Source organism: Populus nigra, chromosome 7 (assembly GCF_951802175.1).
Source record: "Populus nigra chromosome 7, ddPopNigr1.1, whole genome shotgun sequence".
In the NCBI taxonomy this organism is placed as follows: Eukaryota; Viridiplantae; Streptophyta; class Magnoliopsida; order Malpighiales; family Salicaceae; genus Populus; species Populus nigra.
The window spans coordinates 22,458,176-22,476,226 of NC_084858.1; the positions used below are offsets into that span (position 1 = coordinate 22,458,176).

At 38.7% G+C, this 18,051-nt stretch overlaps 1 protein-coding gene and 1 long non-coding RNA gene across 2 annotated transcripts in view; both read right to left on the bottom strand.

The window, feature by feature from the left end:
• Positions 1 to 10,122: 10,122 nt before the first annotated feature.
• LOC133699234 (uncharacterized) lies at positions 10,123 to 15,571 on the bottom strand. The gene is made up of 8 exons (XM_062122403.1): positions 15,416 to 15,571; positions 14,594 to 14,687; positions 12,561 to 12,626; positions 11,823 to 12,374; positions 11,620 to 11,743; positions 11,026 to 11,355; positions 10,834 to 10,944; positions 10,123 to 10,743 (listed from the first exon to the last, which is right to left on the bottom strand). The coding sequence occupies exons 4-8, from the start codon at positions 12,371 to 12,373 to the stop codon at positions 10,213 to 10,215; spliced, it is 1,647 nt and encodes a 548-aa protein (XP_061978387.1). The 5' UTR covers position 12,374; positions 12,561 to 12,626; positions 14,594 to 14,687; positions 15,416 to 15,571; the 3' UTR covers positions 10,123 to 10,212.
• A 681-nt stretch (positions 15,572 to 16,252) lies between these two features.
• The window catches only part of LOC133698363 (uncharacterized), a 1,859-nt gene continuing 60 nt past the window's right edge, over positions 16,253 to 18,051 (bottom strand). The window contains exons 1-3 of the long non-coding RNA XR_009843099.1: positions 17,491 to 18,051; positions 17,357 to 17,409; positions 16,253 to 16,316 (exon numbers count right to left, since the gene is read on the bottom strand). The exon at positions 17,491 to 18,051 is cut by the window's right edge and continues 60 nt beyond it. This is a non-coding gene — a long non-coding RNA (uncharacterized LOC133698363). The remainder of the gene's footprint in view (positions 16,317 to 17,356; positions 17,410 to 17,490) is intronic.

Consider the following 18,051-nt stretch of genomic DNA (forward strand, 5'->3'; position numbering starts at 1 on the left):
TTGGGCTAGAGAATGTCATGACTACTACCTCTGGATTCATGATATTTCGTTTTAAAACTGAAGAAGCAGTGCATATGGTCCTGGAGAAAGGACCTTGGATGTTCGGAGGTAAAACTATTATTCTGCAACAATGGCACCCACACTATGTGTTTGATAAAAACAAGATTTCCAAGCTCCCTGTTTGGATTCGCCTACACGGCCTACCCTTCCCCTTATGGTCAAAGACTGGTTTAAGTCTAGCAGCTAGTATGGCAGGAAGGCCCCTGTCCTGTGATGAGCAAACCTACAACTGCACACGGCTAGATTATGCGAAAGTGTGTGTGGAAGTGGATGCATCACTCCCATTCATCCACCAATTTGAAATGGAAAGCTCATTGTCTGAGGAGCCAATATCAATCCAAGTTGAATATGAGTGGAGACCCCCTCGATGTGAAAAATGTGGTACTTTTGGGCATGTCTGCCCTGCAGTGAACAACCATAAAGATATGGCTAAGGAGAAAGGGAAGGTGATTGACAATCTACAACATACTTCTTTTGGGCCTGGTACCCTCCGGGCTGATAATAAAGGAGCATCAGCAAATATCCAGGAGCATCTTCAGAAACCAACTACACTAGATGAGCATCGGGTCACTCTGCACACCGCAGGAGCTACTAGTTGTAATAAGGTAGCATCTCGGCCAGCTGTTGAGATATGTGCACTCCAAGCTACCTCGGGTGGAAACAATATAGAAAAGGATTGTGGATCAGAGAATGACTCAGACAATGATCCTCAACTTATGGAAGAAAATCAGCACCTCATCACTGGCTTTCCCCCATGTATTGAAAGCAGAATAGTAACTTTTGCAAGCTGCAGTGAAGCATCAACTTCGGCCAAGGATACATCCCTAGATACTTCATCGACTCCAAGAGGTACTACACCTTCCCCTTCTCAAACTAAGAAAAAGAAAGGGAAGAAAATGAGAAAGGCCAAGGGCCAATAATGTCCTGATGCTGTTCAGTTAGTTTTGTTTTCAACTATTATTTCCTTTTTTATGACAAATATAGGATCTTGGAACATATGGGGTCTTAATAGTCCCACTAAACAAAAAGTAGTTAGAGATTGGATTTATAAACATAGCCTTGGTATTATTGGGTTGTTAGAAACCAAAATTGCTCCAGCCAGAATGAATGTTGTTATATCTGGCCTTGCCCTTCCCTCCTGGAAGTTTCTCTCCAATGTCAGTGCTCACCCCAGCTGTCGAATCCTAGTGGGTTGGGATCCCTTGCAGTATGACCTTGTTTGCTCTCATTATTCTGAACAATGGGTAACTTGTGATGTTATCACACTCTCCTCTCATGCCCATCTCAGGATAACATTTGTTTATGGCCTTAACAATCCCTCTGGTCGAGGGACTCTATGGAACTATATCCAGCATCAAGCCCCGTTATTTTCCTCATCCCTATGGGCCCTCCTAGGGGATTTCAATGCTATCCTCAGAACAACAGACCGATCAGGGGGGGATGCATCCTGGTATGGCCACATGGAAGACTTTGGATTCTGCATTAATGATTCAGAGCTTTCTCAGATTGCATATTCAGGAATGAAGTACACTTGGCACAATGGTCAGCTGGGAAACTCGGCTATTATGAAGAAACTGGACTGGATTTTTGGAAATTCTTCCTTTCTAAACTCTTGGCCAACAGCTCACTCTCAATTCCTCCCAAGAGATCACTCTGACCATAGTTCCATGGTTCTCACACTCAGCACTCCCCTTCCTCGTTCCCCCTCTCCTTTCAAGTTCTTGAATGTGTGGGCGGATAGGGAGGACTTCCTGGATATAGTCAAATCTGCTTGGGAATCCCCAGTCCGTGGCACTCCTATTTATAGCTTCACTGCCAAGCTACGACTGCTGAAGCATACCCTCAAGTCCTTGCATAGGCATCATACAAGTCATATCTCTAGCAGGGTAGCAGAGGCAAAGCATAGATGGACTTCAGCCCAAATCCTGCTAGACGAGTCTCCTGCCTCAGAAGATCTTCTTGCTGCCGAAAGGAACCATGCCAAGCTATACTCATAACTATGTAAAGAGGAAGAAGCCATTTATAAGCAGCGATCAAGAATTCAATGGCTGCACCTGGGGGACCGAAATACTAAATTCTTCCACAGGTCCTTGATGCATAGGCAATCTAGGAATAATATCCATGCTCTAATTGATGCAGCAGGCAACCAGGTTGCTGATCAGAAGGGGATCGGGCAGGTGGCAGTCAGTTACTTTCAGAAGCTCCTATCAGCCACCCACACGCAATCTGAGCATGACTTCTCCAAACTCTTTCCCTCACGTATCCCCGCTAGTAAGATAGCTAGTTTGGTTCAGCCAATTACAGATGATGAAATCAAGTTGGCTTTATTCTTTATCCCCGATAATAAAGCCCCGGGTCCAGATGGTTTTACAGCTCTATTCTTCAAGCGATGCTGGAATATTATCGGAGTGGAATTCATAGCAGCCATTAAATACTGTTTCAGGCAGAGTAGTATTCCTTGCTGTGTTAATAGTACCAGAATTGCATTAGTGCCCAAGGTGGAAAATCCTGCATGCATGGATGACTATCGACCAATTTCTTGCTGTACTGTCATGTATAAGTGCATCTCCAAAGTCATAGCTAGCAGACTGAAAATCATCCTCCCGGATGTGATTGGTCCTTCCCAATCTGCATTTATTCCTGGAAGACAGATCTCAGACAATATCTTGCTCTCTCAGGAACTGCTGCACAACTACCACCTGAATACAGGCTCTGCTAGATGTGCACTGAAAGTCGACCTCAAGAAAGCATTCGATACTATCAGCTGGAATTATATCTTGATGGGTTTGAAGGCTGTTGGTATTCCTGATTGCATGGTAAAGTGGATCCAAGTATGCATTTCATCGGCTCACTTCTCTGTTGGCATAAATGGCAAACTACATGGTTTTTTCCAATCGTCTAGAGGGCTACGTCAGGGTGATCCCTTATCCCCTTATCTCTTTGTCCTTGCGATGGAAGGTTTAGGGGGTCTCCTGGGCATGGCCTCATCAGAACCCACGTTCAGGTTTCACTGGAGATGCAAGAAGAATAAAATCACACACCTCTGTTTTGCAGATGATGTAATGATCTTTTGCAATGCTGATATAAGATCAGTCCAACTTATTAGGGAAGCTCTGGCCTCATTTTCCAGAATATCAGGCCTAACTATCAATCACTGCAAAAGTTCAGTATTTTTATCAGGAGTGGAGATGGGGCTTAGAACAGAAATTATCAACTGTCTGGGCTTCAACTCAGGGACTCTGCCGGTGAAATACCTTGGCGTCCCTTTGATCAGCACTAGACTCACGCATCAACACTGCATGCCATTGATAGAACGTATTACTTCCAGGATTAAGAATTGGACAACAACCTCTCTCACTTATGCTGGCCGGTTACAGCTTATCAAGTCCACGCTATTCTCAATCCAAGTCTACTGGTCCAGCATATTTCTGTTACCTTGCCATACTATTCGCAAGATTGAGAGCATTTTAGCTGCTTTTTTATGGAAGGGAACCTCTCTAAATCGCACAGGAGCCAAAGTTGCTTGGGCATCACTATGCTATCCATTGAAAGAAGGTGGCTTGGGGATCAAAAACATCAGGACATGGAACAATGCTGCAGTGTTAAAGCATGTGTGGAGGCTGCACACAAAAAGCTCCTCAGTTTGGGTGGAGTGGGTGCATTCTATCCTTCTCAGAGGCCGGTGCTTTTGGTATATCAACCCCCCATCAACCTCCTCGTGGTCCTGGAGAAAGATTCTCCTCAGCAGAACTAAGTGCAAAGGTATGTTCACATCCTGCATTGGTAATGGAAAGAGCACATCCCTATGGTTGGACTACTGGCTCCCGGATGCAAGAAGGTTCTGTGATATCCTCCCATTTCGGGTGTTAACCACGACATGTCTGCCATGGAATGCGAAGGTTTCAGACATAATTTCAGAGGGGAGATGGTCTTTCCCAGCAGGACATCCCGACCTGCAAACAATTTGGAATTCAATCCATTTCCAACCCCGCACCCACTTGGAAGACCACTGCAAATGGCAAGGGCACCCCTCAGGCAAGTTCACGATTGACTCTGCATGGGAATTCCTTAGAGACTCTAGACCAACAGACACAATGTATCATCTGATCTGGTTTCCAGAGCACGTCCCTCGCCAAGCCTTCATACTCTGGATCGCATCAATGGGGCGGTTGCCCACCATGGACAGGCTTCTCTCCCACCAAATCATCTCCTCTGCAACATGCACTCTATGTGGCCTACATATGGAAACGCACAATCACTTATTCTTCCAATGCACATACTCAGCTTCAGTGTGGAGAAATATCACAGAGAAAACTCTTGTGAATTGGCCGAATATGGATTGGCTTTGCCTATTACAGTGGGCAGCTTCCACCTTCAGAAAAAAGAAAGACTTTTCACACTATTTATCACGGTTAGCCCTCTCTGCAACAGTATATTTTTTGTGGTATGAGAGAAACAACAGAATCTTTAGTCAAATCTTTCGGTCTGGCCAGCAGCTCAGCGAGGAAGTCTTCGACATTACAAGGTCTTGCCTGTTAAACAAGAATCCGGACCATATCCCAGACGTCTTCAAAAGCATCTGGAAGCTCCCCGGATCTTGAGTTCTCTGCAGTCTTTTCCTCTAGCTTTGTTTCCAGTGATATGGCTTATTTGGTTTTGTCTTCAAAGAATCGGGTGGGGTTAGCCGCTCCATCTTCTCCCCACTGTCTTCCTTGATAGCTGATGCTGGTTTGTTCTCTGTCGTGGATTTCCCTCTTGGCATGGCACTGTACACGGGAGTCTCATGCAAAAGACTCATGTCGAAGATTGCTTTAGCTTAGGATTAGGGGGGAAAGGAAAAAAAAAGAAAAAAAAAGTATGAAACGCCTTCCTTCCATTTGATGATGAGCGCCAGTTAGAAATCGACCACTATTCACGTGGAGTCTGCATGATTTTCACATAGGAGCATTTATTTTCATGGCCTCTGTTCACGCAGAGGCCGTGCTTGTATTCCTTTCTTTTTTTCTTTACTTTGTTCTTTCGTCTATTTGCCAGCTGCTTGCAATCAGCTTGTTTCTTTAATTTCTCTTGGGGTATGCCCCTCGTAGCAATGTAGAGAATTTTCCATCAATTATATACATCTTAATTTTTACAAAAAAAAAAAGTTTAGGGTTTAGGGTTTGGGGTTTGGGGTTTGGGGTTTGGGGCTTGGGGTTTCGGGCTTGGGGCTTGGGGCTTGGGGCTTGGGGCTTAGGAGACCCCGAGGGTCGTGGCGTACCGGTAGAGAGCGCGCGCTCCGCTTAAGCGGGGACGAGTTCGACGCTGGGCGCTGAATCCCCTCGTAAGAGCCTGGGTCAGCAAGAGGTTTCGCCCCGTACTGGGCCTGGGCCTGCCCAATGGCACGCGTTCTGGGTTCCGGGAAGGGGCCTTTCCCTCTTCATTCAAAAAAGTTTAGGGTTTAGGGTTTAGGGCTTAGGGCTTAGGGCTTAGGGCTTAGGGCTTAGGGAGGAAAAAATGAAGAGAGAGCGGCTCCTGCAGGCGACTACCACCAAGCTTCATCCCCATCCCTGAGTCTCACGCCGGCGTTCTCAACCTTCGGTTAGCACCCCTCCAGATTGTTCTTCTCACCCATCTCTGCATCTCTACCAAACGATTTCCCTTTTTTTCTTTCGTAGCTCAACTTTTTCATTGAATTTTTTTTCTCCATAGCTCATACCTCCACCTACCCATCCATCAACACATCAACGTCTTCCCCTACCCTTTCTTACACACCATACCCCCTTTTTTCTTCCCATCCATGTCGAAATCTCTAGCACATGGTGGCAGATCACAACCTGCCTCCCAAACTTTATGGGCGAACAAAGTCCGTGTTTCTGACTCCAGTACAAGGTTCACTCTAGAACCCCTCTCACGTCAACCACTTGGCCACAGGCTTGTAATCTCAGAAGACATGCTACTGGACAATGCAGATCAATGGAATAGATGCATGGTAGGGTTTTTTCCTGGGTTTCGTATGCCATACCATGCTGTTAATACCATCGCATCCCGAGTTTGGAGACAATGTGGCTTGGAAAATGTCTCAACAACTTCCAATGGTTTCATGATTTTTCGGTTTACAACTGAAGCAGAGATGCATGCCGTTCTTGAGAAGGGACCTTGGATGTTTGGTGGGAAAAACATTGTGTTGCAACAATGGCATCCTAGGTTTCAGTTTGATAAAAACAACATCTCCACACTACCTGTTTGGGTTCGCCTGCATGGTTTGCTGTTCCCTTTATGGTCAAATTCAGGATTGAGCATGGCTGCTAGTATGGTTGGGAGGCCCCTCTCCTGTGATGAGTCTACCTACACCTGCACCAGATTGGACTATGCCAGAGTCTGTGTCGAAGTCGATGCTTCGCTCCCGTATGTCCATGAATTTGAAATTGAAAGCCCTTTAACATTTGAGCCTATTACAGTTAAGGTTGATTATGAATGGAAACCATCCAGGTGCGAAAAATGCCACATTTTTGGCCACTCTTGTCCCATCCAACCACCTCCACAATTGAACAAAGGTAAACTGCCTGTAACAGACACTATTCCATTACCCACCCCTGTCTTTGTTCAGCCACAGATGCAGCCTTCCACCAGTGCTCTTCCAATACCAATACCACCAATACCACCAAAAGCTATTTCTAGCCTTAGCCCATCTCCCATTCCTCCCCTAATTGATTCATCTATTCCACCCTTGCCTTCTGCCCCTACAGAAGCGGTCGTTGCACCACCATCACTGTCTACTACCCATGCAGAACCAGTAGTTGCACCACTATCCCCTTCAAATATCCCTCCTCAGAATAACCCTCATTTGCCTTTGCCCACCTCAGAAGAAACTCTGCCCCTTGCTGTAGTTACCACAAACCTTAACACTCAGCACCAACCTGTTCTAGACACCACCACTTGTCTGGAAAGTAAGATGGCTTCTTTACAAAGCCACAGTGAATCATCCTCTGCGATGGAGACTTCCACTGCTGAAACTGCATCTCTCCCCTTCAGTGAGAGTCAAGATGAATCTCCCAACCCTTCACCAAAAACAGTCCGGAAGAAAAAAGGTGGCAGGAAACGCAAGGAGGCAAGGGGCCTCCAATGGTTGTAAGTCCTTCTCCCCGTTAATGTTTAGTATAGGTAGCTGGAATATTTGGGGACTCAACAATCTCCAAACACAAAAAGCTGTCCAGGAATGGACAACAAAAAACAATTTAGAAATCTTTGGTTTACTGGAAACTAAGATAGCCTCCTCAAACCTATCAGCTGTGACATCCAAATTGGGTCTCCCACACTGGCACTACACTTCCAACATAGATTACTCCACTAGTTGCCGTATTCTAGTTGGATGGAACCCCCATAAAATTTCCCTCACTTGTGTCAATGCTTCTTCTCAGTGGTTAACATGTGAGATCACAACCCAGAGCTTACTTGTCCCATTAAGAATCATATTTATTTATGGCCAAAATACTCCTGCTGCTCGAACACTCCTGTGGAACCACATCTGTCAAGAGAGTTCTCTGACTGCTTGTATTCCTTGGCTTGTCCTGGGGGATTTCAATGCAATATTGCATGCTGGTGATCGTTCAGGTGGGGATATCAACTGGTATCATCATCAAAATGACTTCAGCAATTGTATTCGCCAAGCGGAGCTCATCCAAATGCCTTACACAGGGCTAAAATTTTCATGGCATAATGGACAGCAAGGCGAGCACACAATTCAGAAAAAATTGGATTGGATATTTGGTAACACTTGTTTGTTTTCTACCTTTCCTACAGCTCATTCTATTTTCATGCCAAGGCTAATCTCTGATCACAGTGCCATGCTATTCCATTTTACTAATCCAACATCAGTTAGGTCGCGTCATTCTCTATTCAAGTTTCTAAATGCTTGGACTGACAGGGCAAACTTTATGGATCTTGTTAGCTCTTCATGGAATTCTCAGGTTAATGGTAATCCTATGTACAAGTTTACAACCAAGCTTTGTATTTTAAAGACTGCCCTCCGCAATCTTCATCATCAACATACAAACAATATTGCTAGTAAAGTGGCCCAAGCTAAAGTTACATGGCAGGATGCACAATTACACTTGGATAGCAACCCGACGTCCACTGAGGCTAAAGACAGAGAAAGGGCACAGGCCACTCTCTATATGCAACTTTGTAAGGATGAGGAGTCCTTACTCAAACAGCGGTCCAGAATTAATTGGCTGCAGCTAGGTGATCTCAATACAAAGTTCTTCCATAACTCCTTATTGCACCGCCAAGTCAGAAACCGGATTCATAGTCTGCAGACCTCAACAGGTTCCATCATCACTGATCAGCAGGATATGGGCAAGCTGGCATCCTCCTACTATGAGACTCTCTTATCAGCACCTCAGCCTCCCCTCCCTGGGCCAATTCAACATTTATATTCTAACATCATCTCGGAGGATTCAAGATTGTCTTTAAATCTTCCCATCACGGATGAGGACATTAAGGCTGCACTGTTCTCCATTCCTGACAATAAATCCCCTGGGCCTGATGGCTATAATGCTTATTTCTTCAAGCACTGTTGGAGCATTATTGGAACCGACTTTCTTGCAGCGGTAAGGTATTTTTTCACCCACAACTGTCTGCCTCGATGTGTAAATGCTACACGCATAGCCCTGGTACCTAAAGTTGAGAATCCATCATGCATGAATGACTTTCGGCCAATCTCCTGTTGCACTGTTATATATAAATGTATCTCCAAAGTCATTGCAATTAGGTTGAAAGTAGCACTTGCGGAGGTAATAGGGCCATCACAGTCAGCTTTTCTCCCAGGACGCAATATTTCAGACGCTATTCTTCTTACTCAAGAGCTCATGCACAATGCTCATCTCAACACAGGACCCTCTCGTTGTGCTCTCAAAATTGACCTAAAAAAAGCTTTTGACACTGTGAGTTGGGACTTTGTATTGGCAGGGCTAGATGCCATTGGCATCCCTCAACATATGGTACATTGGATCCGACTCTGCATCTCTACAGCACACTACTCAGTCAACCTTAATGGGGAACTACATGGTTTTTTTAAAGCTTCCAGGGGTATTCGACAAGGAGATCCCCTTTCCCCATACCTTTTTGTTTTGGCAATGGAAGGGCTGGAGGGACTCATTAAACAAGCCACACAACATGCGGATTTCAAGTATCATTGGCGTTGTGCTGCAACTAAACTCACACATATTTGTTTTGCAGATGATCTTATGCTCTATTGCTATGCAGATACTGCTTCGGTTTCTATTTTGAAGTCCTGTTTGGACACTTTTTCTGCCATCTCAGGCCTTACTATTAATCAAACAAAGAGCTCTCTCTTCCTGTCCGGTGTTGATAGGGACACTCGAGCTAGCATCAGCAATCAGCTTGGCTTCCCACAAGGTGTGCTTCCAGTCAGATATTTAGGGGTTCCCCTAATCTCTACACGGCTTAAACATGCTGACTGCCTTCCCCTGCTAGAACGCCTCACATCCAGAATCAAGCTTTGGACATCCTCATCATTAACATATGCAGGACGCCTCCAGCTTATTAAATCAGTCTTGTTTTCCATTCAAGTTTACTGGTCATCAATGTTCACTACTAAAAAATGGAGTAATTAGCAACGGACGATTCCGTTGCAAATAAAACTAACATCCGTTGCTAAAACAATTTAGCAACGGAATCAGCAACGGCACAAATCGGATGCAGATTTGTCGTTGCTGATTTTTTTGCAACGGATTTGTCCGTTGCTGATTTGGCAGCAACGGAAAATCCGTTGCTGAAATTTAGCAACGGATAATCCGTTGCAAAACTAGCAACGGATTATCCGTTGCTGCCAAATCAGCAACGGACAAATCCGTTGCTCATTTTGTGAATCAGCAACGGATTCTCCGTTGCTGATTCATGCATTTTGTTTTTTTATTAAATTAATTTTTATTTATTTATTAAAATCACTTTTAATTTATTTATTTAATTATTTATCAATAATTTAAAAATTGTAGAATATATATAACCAACATAAATTAATTAATATTAAAACTAATTATATCATTAATAAAAAACAAAATAAAAATAATATTCATATTATAAAAATTTAGTTAAACTTGCATTAATACAATTAAGTTCAAATACAATAAAAAAAAACAACAAAAAATACAATCATGGTGCTGGTTGCGAAGACGAACCATGATATTGTGGATCAACAGAAGATTGAGCAGGATATAAAGGTCGAGGTGTAGGTCTAAAAATTTGTTGAAATGCAGGACCCATAGGTGTCATTATCTGAGGAGCCATAGGTGGCGGTATTGATGGAGTCAAAGGTGGTGGCATACCTTGATCAATATTTGATGTCCCACCATGGTATCCAAGATTGTTCACAAGATATTCTTTCATGGAATCCATCTGCCGTTTCATTTCAAGAATAAAATCATCTTTTTTCTTTATCTCCTCTTCTTTATCCTTTATCTCCTTTTGCAATGCTCGATACGATGAACTGGGATATGATGACTCCACCGAGTAGGAATGTGATGAAGAGCTTGTACTAACTTTTGATTTTGGCATACGAGGTGCACCATATACCCTACCCTTTGTAACTCCTCCTGAAGCCACACACCAAGCTGCTCCATCAAATGAAGGATGATTTTCCCGATCAGTTCCATACTTTGAAATCATCTCCATTTTATAATTTTCCTACAAATAAAATACATGCAACAATAAATTAATTTGAATGTTGAATAATACTTAAGTTATATTAAGAAATAATCAAATAAAAATACATACAACCACTTTTTTAGACTTGTTGTCGATAAAGCTACCAGATTGCTTAGTACTTTGATGCAAAGCTGTAAAGACATCATCCCATGGAGGTTCTTTTCCACCAGCTTCCTCTTGCTTTCAAGATTAATAAATATTATAAAAGATAAATATACAAATTTTAATTTATTATCTTAAGCATTAAAAAAAAATCCTTACCATGTTAGCTCGATATGATGCAAATGACACTGTTCCTCCAGAATGAGTGCTTATTTTGCCATCTGTTTTGGTTAATCGATTCCTCCTAGCAGATTCAGATCTCCTTTGAAATTCAGGGGTGGACCAAACATCTTTGATCATTTGATTCCAGTCATCATTGTTTATCCAGGCAGGACCTTTATCAAGACAATCTATAATATTTGTAGTGTTTTCTTTTGACATGGCTTTCTTGCGAGCTCGGGTCAATTGTTGATTCAAAGCTATCCTAGCCTTATCTTCCCAAATATTACGAACAATCGACTCATCTTCCTCAGGAAAGGAATATTTTTTCTACCAAATAATATATATACCAAGTAAAAAGAGTGCACAAAATTTCAAATTATATAAATAATTAATCATATTGTGTTATCTTGTTCAGAATTTGCAAGATGATATAATAACTAAAGAAATTAAATGATATTAAAGAGTAAACAAGAAATAAGAACAAATTATAACACAAATCAATCATAGCTATTTAGTTGATAATTTTTATAATTCTACATTAAAGTTATCAAAATTAAAAAGAATATTATGACAATTAGTGTTGGTTCTTACCTTAAACTCTTTAAAGAGTTCATCCCTGCACATTGAATCTACTTTTTCCCAAGAGTGCCATGCTCCCTTAAAATTGGACCTCAAAATATCTCCGATTGCACGACCACACGATGCATTATTGAACCTGAAAATATATAATAACAAACTTATATTAAACAAATAATTACACAATAATAAGTTAGTTATTGAAAGTTTGAACTTACTCGGTTGTTCCATACAAACAAAGCTCCTTTTTTCTTGTTATTGGATCTATTGACGTGTCAAAACCCTTCCTTTTAACACTTTGATCATAATTGTATGGAGAAGATGTTGAACCGTGATATGATGGAACACCATCGTGATCCTCATCACATACACCTCTCTCATTACTACCGTCTCCCTCATCTTCATTTCTAATGTTCACATCATCATCATTACCTTCAACTCTCCCATAACTCCCATATAAATTATGTCCTCCATAAACAAGTTGATTATCTCGAGAGAAACCTCCTTGAGTTTGAAGCAAATCTTGAAAACGAAAGCCCTCACAATATTGATATGAATCAACCCTCCCATAATCATGTTGAGGAGGATGTGTACTCCCCAAAGTAGGTATATAATACTCATTTGCGTTCTGATACACAGGTTGATGAAATGTGGATCCTTTGTTATTATGCCTTGATGTAGTTTGAAATGACTTGGATGAAGTGGACCTGTCACTCCTAGAAGTGGACCTGTCACTCCTAGAATCTAATATGGATCCTCGTCGAGGCATGCTAAAAACCAGAAAAAATAACTAACATTTAGAATATGGCAATTTATACAACATAACAATAAATTAGTTCATAGTTAAACTATCAGGAACAAAAAATTCACAGATATTTTCCCAAGATTGCCATAACTAGAATGAAAACAAACTGTTAATTAATTAAGCAAAAATCAAAATTTATGAGTATGCTTACCTTGATGTTTGGTCCTATAAATCAAAACATTGAGTAGGAAGAACCCTTTCTTTCACGCTTCAGCATCTGTAAGCAAGAAAACGAATCACAAAATAAAATATAACATCAGAATCACAATTTAAAGATTGATACTTGAAAGGTTATAAATGGTTTCAAAGGTGAATGAAAATGATTTATGTAATGTGATGCATAACCCACACTTGAATATATAAAAAAAAAACATTGACAGCCTAAATATTGTCAAATAATATGAAATCATTCATACATATAATAAAGATAATTCATTACATATACTACAAAATATAATTAACTTGTGCTACTCATTATTATCATCATTCCTAACCATCACCACCATAACAATCATCCTCATCATCATCATCTTCTTCTTCTTCATCACCATCACCATCACCATCATCTTCTTCTTCTTCATCTTCATCTTCATCTTCATCATCTTTGTTTCCCCAATTCATGTCAAGTTGAATCAATTCATGTTGCCCGATTTCTTCATAATAAGATGGTTCAACAAGTATATTTGGATCATCAAGTGTTTGAGTAGGAAAGACACGACATGATTGAGAAATCTCATCTGATTGATCAACATCAAATGATCTCACATTGTTGGCATCTTCAATAAATTCACCTATGTCAACATTATAACGACTTCTAGCAGTTGTCTTAATAACCGTCCACCATTCAGATGATTTATTACCAGGTGGATATGTATAGTAGACTTGTTGACATTGTTGTGCTAACACAGAAACATGCGAGGTAATACAAGATTAAAGAATTTTTTTCATTTTTTAAAAAAGAAAAAAATGCAATATAAAAAAAAACATAATTTATTATGTGTTACAATAGTTACTCACATTTGTATCTGTCTCTTATCATATACATTGTATCTATCTTTTATGTCGTAGTGAAATAATAATTAAATAATAATTATAATACTAGTGGATGAAAATATAAATACATTTGTTTTATAAATTTTTTAGGCACAATCCAATTTAGTTGATTGCAAGTTCTACACGGACGAGCAATAAATATTGTTAATATTTATGGTTAAGGCAATCACCGAATTTAAAGAATACTATTAGTCTCTTGGATAAGGATTTGTTTTTGTATTATGACATTTTTAAAAAAAGAATATCAAATTAATATTCTTATATTTTAAAATAATTTTAATATAACAATGTTAAACAAATTAAAAAAATTTAATTTAATATAATTTCAATTAAAAATCACACGAAATTATTTAATTTGCGTGGGTATACATGTTTTCCACACGTAATTATAATTGCAATCACCGAATTTAAAGAATACTATTACTCTCTTGGATGAGGATTTGTTTTTGTATTATGACATTTAAAAAAAAAATATCAAATTAATATTCTTATATTTTTAAATAATTTTAATATAACAATGTTAAACAAATTATAAAAATTTATTTTAATATAATTTCAATTAAAAATCACACGACATTATTTAATTTGCGTGGGTATACATGTTTTCCACGCGTAATTATAATTGCAATCACCGAATTTAAAGAATACTTACTTTTTCGTAAAACTCCTAAAAGTGGTTTTGCATTTTTCAAAGTGTTGAATAACAATTTAAACATTTCCTTCAAACATCAATATCTCTCACCCATTTCTCCCATCTCTCCCTCAAAATCCTATCAACAAAATTCAATATCAAATTCAACATATTTCAAGCTGTTTCAACAGAATTCATATTTTATCAATTATGTTGTGCATATAGTAAAAGGAATCAACTTTTCCATCATTGTAATGTAAGTATTGTTATTTACCACACACCTAAATGTGTAATCATGTTTCTGAGAGTTTGATTGTACTCAATATAGGATGTAATGAAAGAAAATCATTCCATTAGTTTTCTTATACAAACTGTCAATATTGTCCCAATGAAAGGCAAAGTTCCAACTACTTGAAAAGATTACAATAAGCATGCCCAACATAAAAATTACGCACGATATAATTAAGCAACCATGTAAAAATGGAGCAAAATAGACTTACCTAAGCCCCAAGAATCAATGGCACAAGGTGGAGGTTTTCTTATTGCAACCCAATCAGATGTAGCATATTGTGATCCAATAAGCCATTCATATTGCTGGAAAAATAAAAAACATGAACAGTATGTTACACACATGTAGTTATAACAATTGCTAGTCTTTAAAACAAATTAGTGCTTTCCTCTCTAATCCTTTATCCTTTGTGTGATTGGAAATGGATCTATACTAATTAGTGCTTTGCTAGAACTGACTTCACAGTGTAAACATCAAGATCCCATCTTTTATATTCATTCCAAACAAGATCATGACCTTGAGAACCGAAAACAACAAAAGAGTGTCTAATATTTCCAATTTCACAATTTAAATGGTCAAGTCCAGTGACCTCACAGCACTTGACCCTAGCCTTTTCCACAAATAATTCTAACAAGCCCATGCGATTGCTTGTAGTTTGTTAACTGATCCTATATCCACTGATAACGGCTAAGCAAGCAAAGATTTTCACCATCAGTTTGCATCATTCACACAGAGAAACTCAGCTAACTGACTAAAAAATGAACCATTGCACAATGCTGGTGCATTTTACATGTATCATTACAGACAAACCTGCTAAAAAACATGCGATTGTTTCTGCAATTACACAAGTTGGCTCCAAACAATTTGCTACTTAGTTCATGCAACAATCAGAGTCATCTAAAACATGGAATGTGGAAAGGAAATAACTGAAAGTGTGAATAATTTACTAGCCATTTCATCAATTCTTGAACTGTTAAAACATAAAAGCAGCACAACAATCATCAGTTCATCTTGATAAGGTAAATGCACTTACTGTTTGATCATAGGCATCTATTCCTTCACTGTCTAACAGTAAGAGATTGTACTGAGTTCCATCAAGGTCAGTTCTCTAATGTGGCAGTTCCTTTTGTACATGGCCGATGATTGGATGCTACTTGAAATCCACTGCTCCTGCCAAGAAGATACAATACACAATTCCACCTCTTAGTTAATAACTGACACATGAGGTCAGTTGCAGAAATGGAACGTCATAACAATTAACTCTAAAATAAGCTTCAACAAACAAAATTCCAGTAGATATTCATTGATAAATCTACTAGTGTACATCTTAGGTAAAGGAATTGTGCATAACATCTTAAACCCATCCAGTTATAACACTTGCTAGTCTTTTAAAACAAATCCAAGTTAAACTATGAAAAACAGAAAGGATATCCAAGTTAAACTATTAATTTTTAATATTTTTTTGGCACTTGTCTTCTAATCACAATTTTTTTCTTATAAGATCTAACCTGAAAAATTTCAATCTTAAACATGATTCATTTTGAAATTTTAAAATAACTAGCATTTAATTTATAACAAGGAACTAACTTATGGTTTTCAAAAACATAATGACTAACTTATAAAATCACAAAAAATGCATAGACTAAATTAATTAACTCTAATTAACAATGGTAGCAGATGCAGAAAATGGTAACAGTTTGTATAAAAACAGTAAATGACATGTAGAAAAATTGCATGAACAAAGGAAGCTGGATGCATAAATGATATTCCATGTAAATGACATGTAGTATAAGAGCACAAGACCTCAAAAGGACAAAGCATTAAGGAGACCATATTAAATAATAGTAAGAACGCAACACACCACTTTCGTGCCAAGAAGAACCCAAAGGCTGATTAATTATTGAGGAAGATAACTTGATGCCACGCTTAAAAACCTAAGCCATCATATTGAACAAAGTCATGTCAGGACCCAGAAATTAAAAAAAAAAAAAAGCCAAATAACAAAGCAACTGTAACAAAATGAGTAAATATTACAGATTTTTATCCAAAATTCAATAGCTGAAGCATACATATAGATGATTCATATAGCCAGTTCCAAACTCCCTATTATATCTAGAATGCCTTTGAGTTGAAAAAAATAAAATAAGAAAATTGTTAAATTAAGGAAATTTTTAAAAACAGAGAAAGAATATTAAAAAAAAATAAAAGAAATTAAATAGTGAAATTACTATATTTCATGTACTAAAAAATCATGTCCCATTTCTTACATTGTTTCTCTAACTTTTTTAAATTCTCAATGTGACTATCATATTAAAAGCCTGCCACCTAAACCATTTGGTGATCAATAACGTTTCCAAATCATGCATGCTGACCTCAAGACAGGACAATCAAATGAAAACAGACAACATATATAGCTAATGTGGAAAATTAACTGATCACCATGCAAGGAGGAGGCAACCATGAATTGCAACCTCTTTCACTACACAATTCTGCTACTTATATATATAACAAGTAAAACAGCAAGAAAAAAAAATAATGAATGAAGAAACAAAAATAAAACAGCAATCTTATTAACAAAACACAACATCAACAAGCAAGTTTCCTTATATATATATAAGCATATGAATACATTCAAAACACCTAGGTGTCTGCACACAGGAGGACAAAAAGACTTGCAGACATCAAAGATCACCCAGCATCAATAATTCATACATAAAAATTAAATTGGGGGTTTTGATAAATTTTCAATTAAACATGCATAATTTCCATCAATCACTCTCTTCCAGACACAAGAATTGCCAGCATTCAATTTATGAACCGTAACCCTAAAAATTAATTTGGGGGTTTTCATAAATTTTCACTTAAACGTGCATAATTAGGATATAAATCATGGTAAAAACATTTCATAAACCTTATATTTTCAAATTAATAGCCTAAAACCATTATTCACAGTATCGGGAAAAAAAATTCTTACCTGTGTTCTTCAGTTACAGGTGAGGGAGATGGATCAACACGACAGAATAACACCTGAGATTGGGAAAGCTAGGTTAGAACTGTTTAGTGTAACTTAAATTGAAACAAAGAAAACAAAAACCATAAATTAATTACCTGAGCTATCGAAGAAAACAGTGCAAAACCTAACCCGTTTACAGAGAAGGGGTAAAACAGGATGTTCGATGGTGAAATCGATGGATCTGGTGCGATGTTGCCATGGGTCTCTGTTTTTGTTGGTTTGCAGAGAAATATTGAAACTGTTAAGATGAAGGAGAAGAAGATGAAGAAAAAAAATAGGGTTGCCGAAGACGAGTGCGAAGATGATGAACAGTTTCGGGTAAAGGAAGATGAAATCGATGAAGAGAGGGTGATTTTTGAACAGTTAGGAATCGATGTTATTAGGGACGAAGAAGGATACTGGAAGAGTGGAAGTAAATTAATTTTCAGCGTAAATGGTTGTTGGATCTGTATTTCGGTGTGGGGGGAGAGAGTGAAAATAAACGGTTCAGATTTTATGCAATCAACGGTCTACATAATTTTAACATTTTAATTTATTTTTTTTCAATTAGCAACGGAAAATCCGTTGCTAAATTCAACGTAAATTTTGCAACGGATTATCCGTTGCTAAAGTCCGTTGCTAATATTAAAAAAATAATATATGTGTAATCCGTTGCA

What these genes read in the sequence shown, in the direction of transcription:
- LOC133699234 (XM_062122403.1), bottom strand. Translation starts at nt 12,373, where the DNA reads ATGCCTCGACGAGGATCCATATTAGATTCTAGGAGTGACAGGTCCACT. An exon ending in TGTTTGTATGGAACAACCGA is followed by an intron (nt 11,744 to 11,822) that starts GTAAGTTCAAAC and finishes ATATATTTTCAG; the next exon opens with GTTCAATAATGCATCGTGTG. An exon ending in ACAAGTCTAAAAAAGTGGTT is followed by an intron (nt 10,744 to 10,833) that starts GTATGTATTTTT and finishes TTTTATTTGTAG; the next exon opens with GAAAATTATAAAATGGAGAT.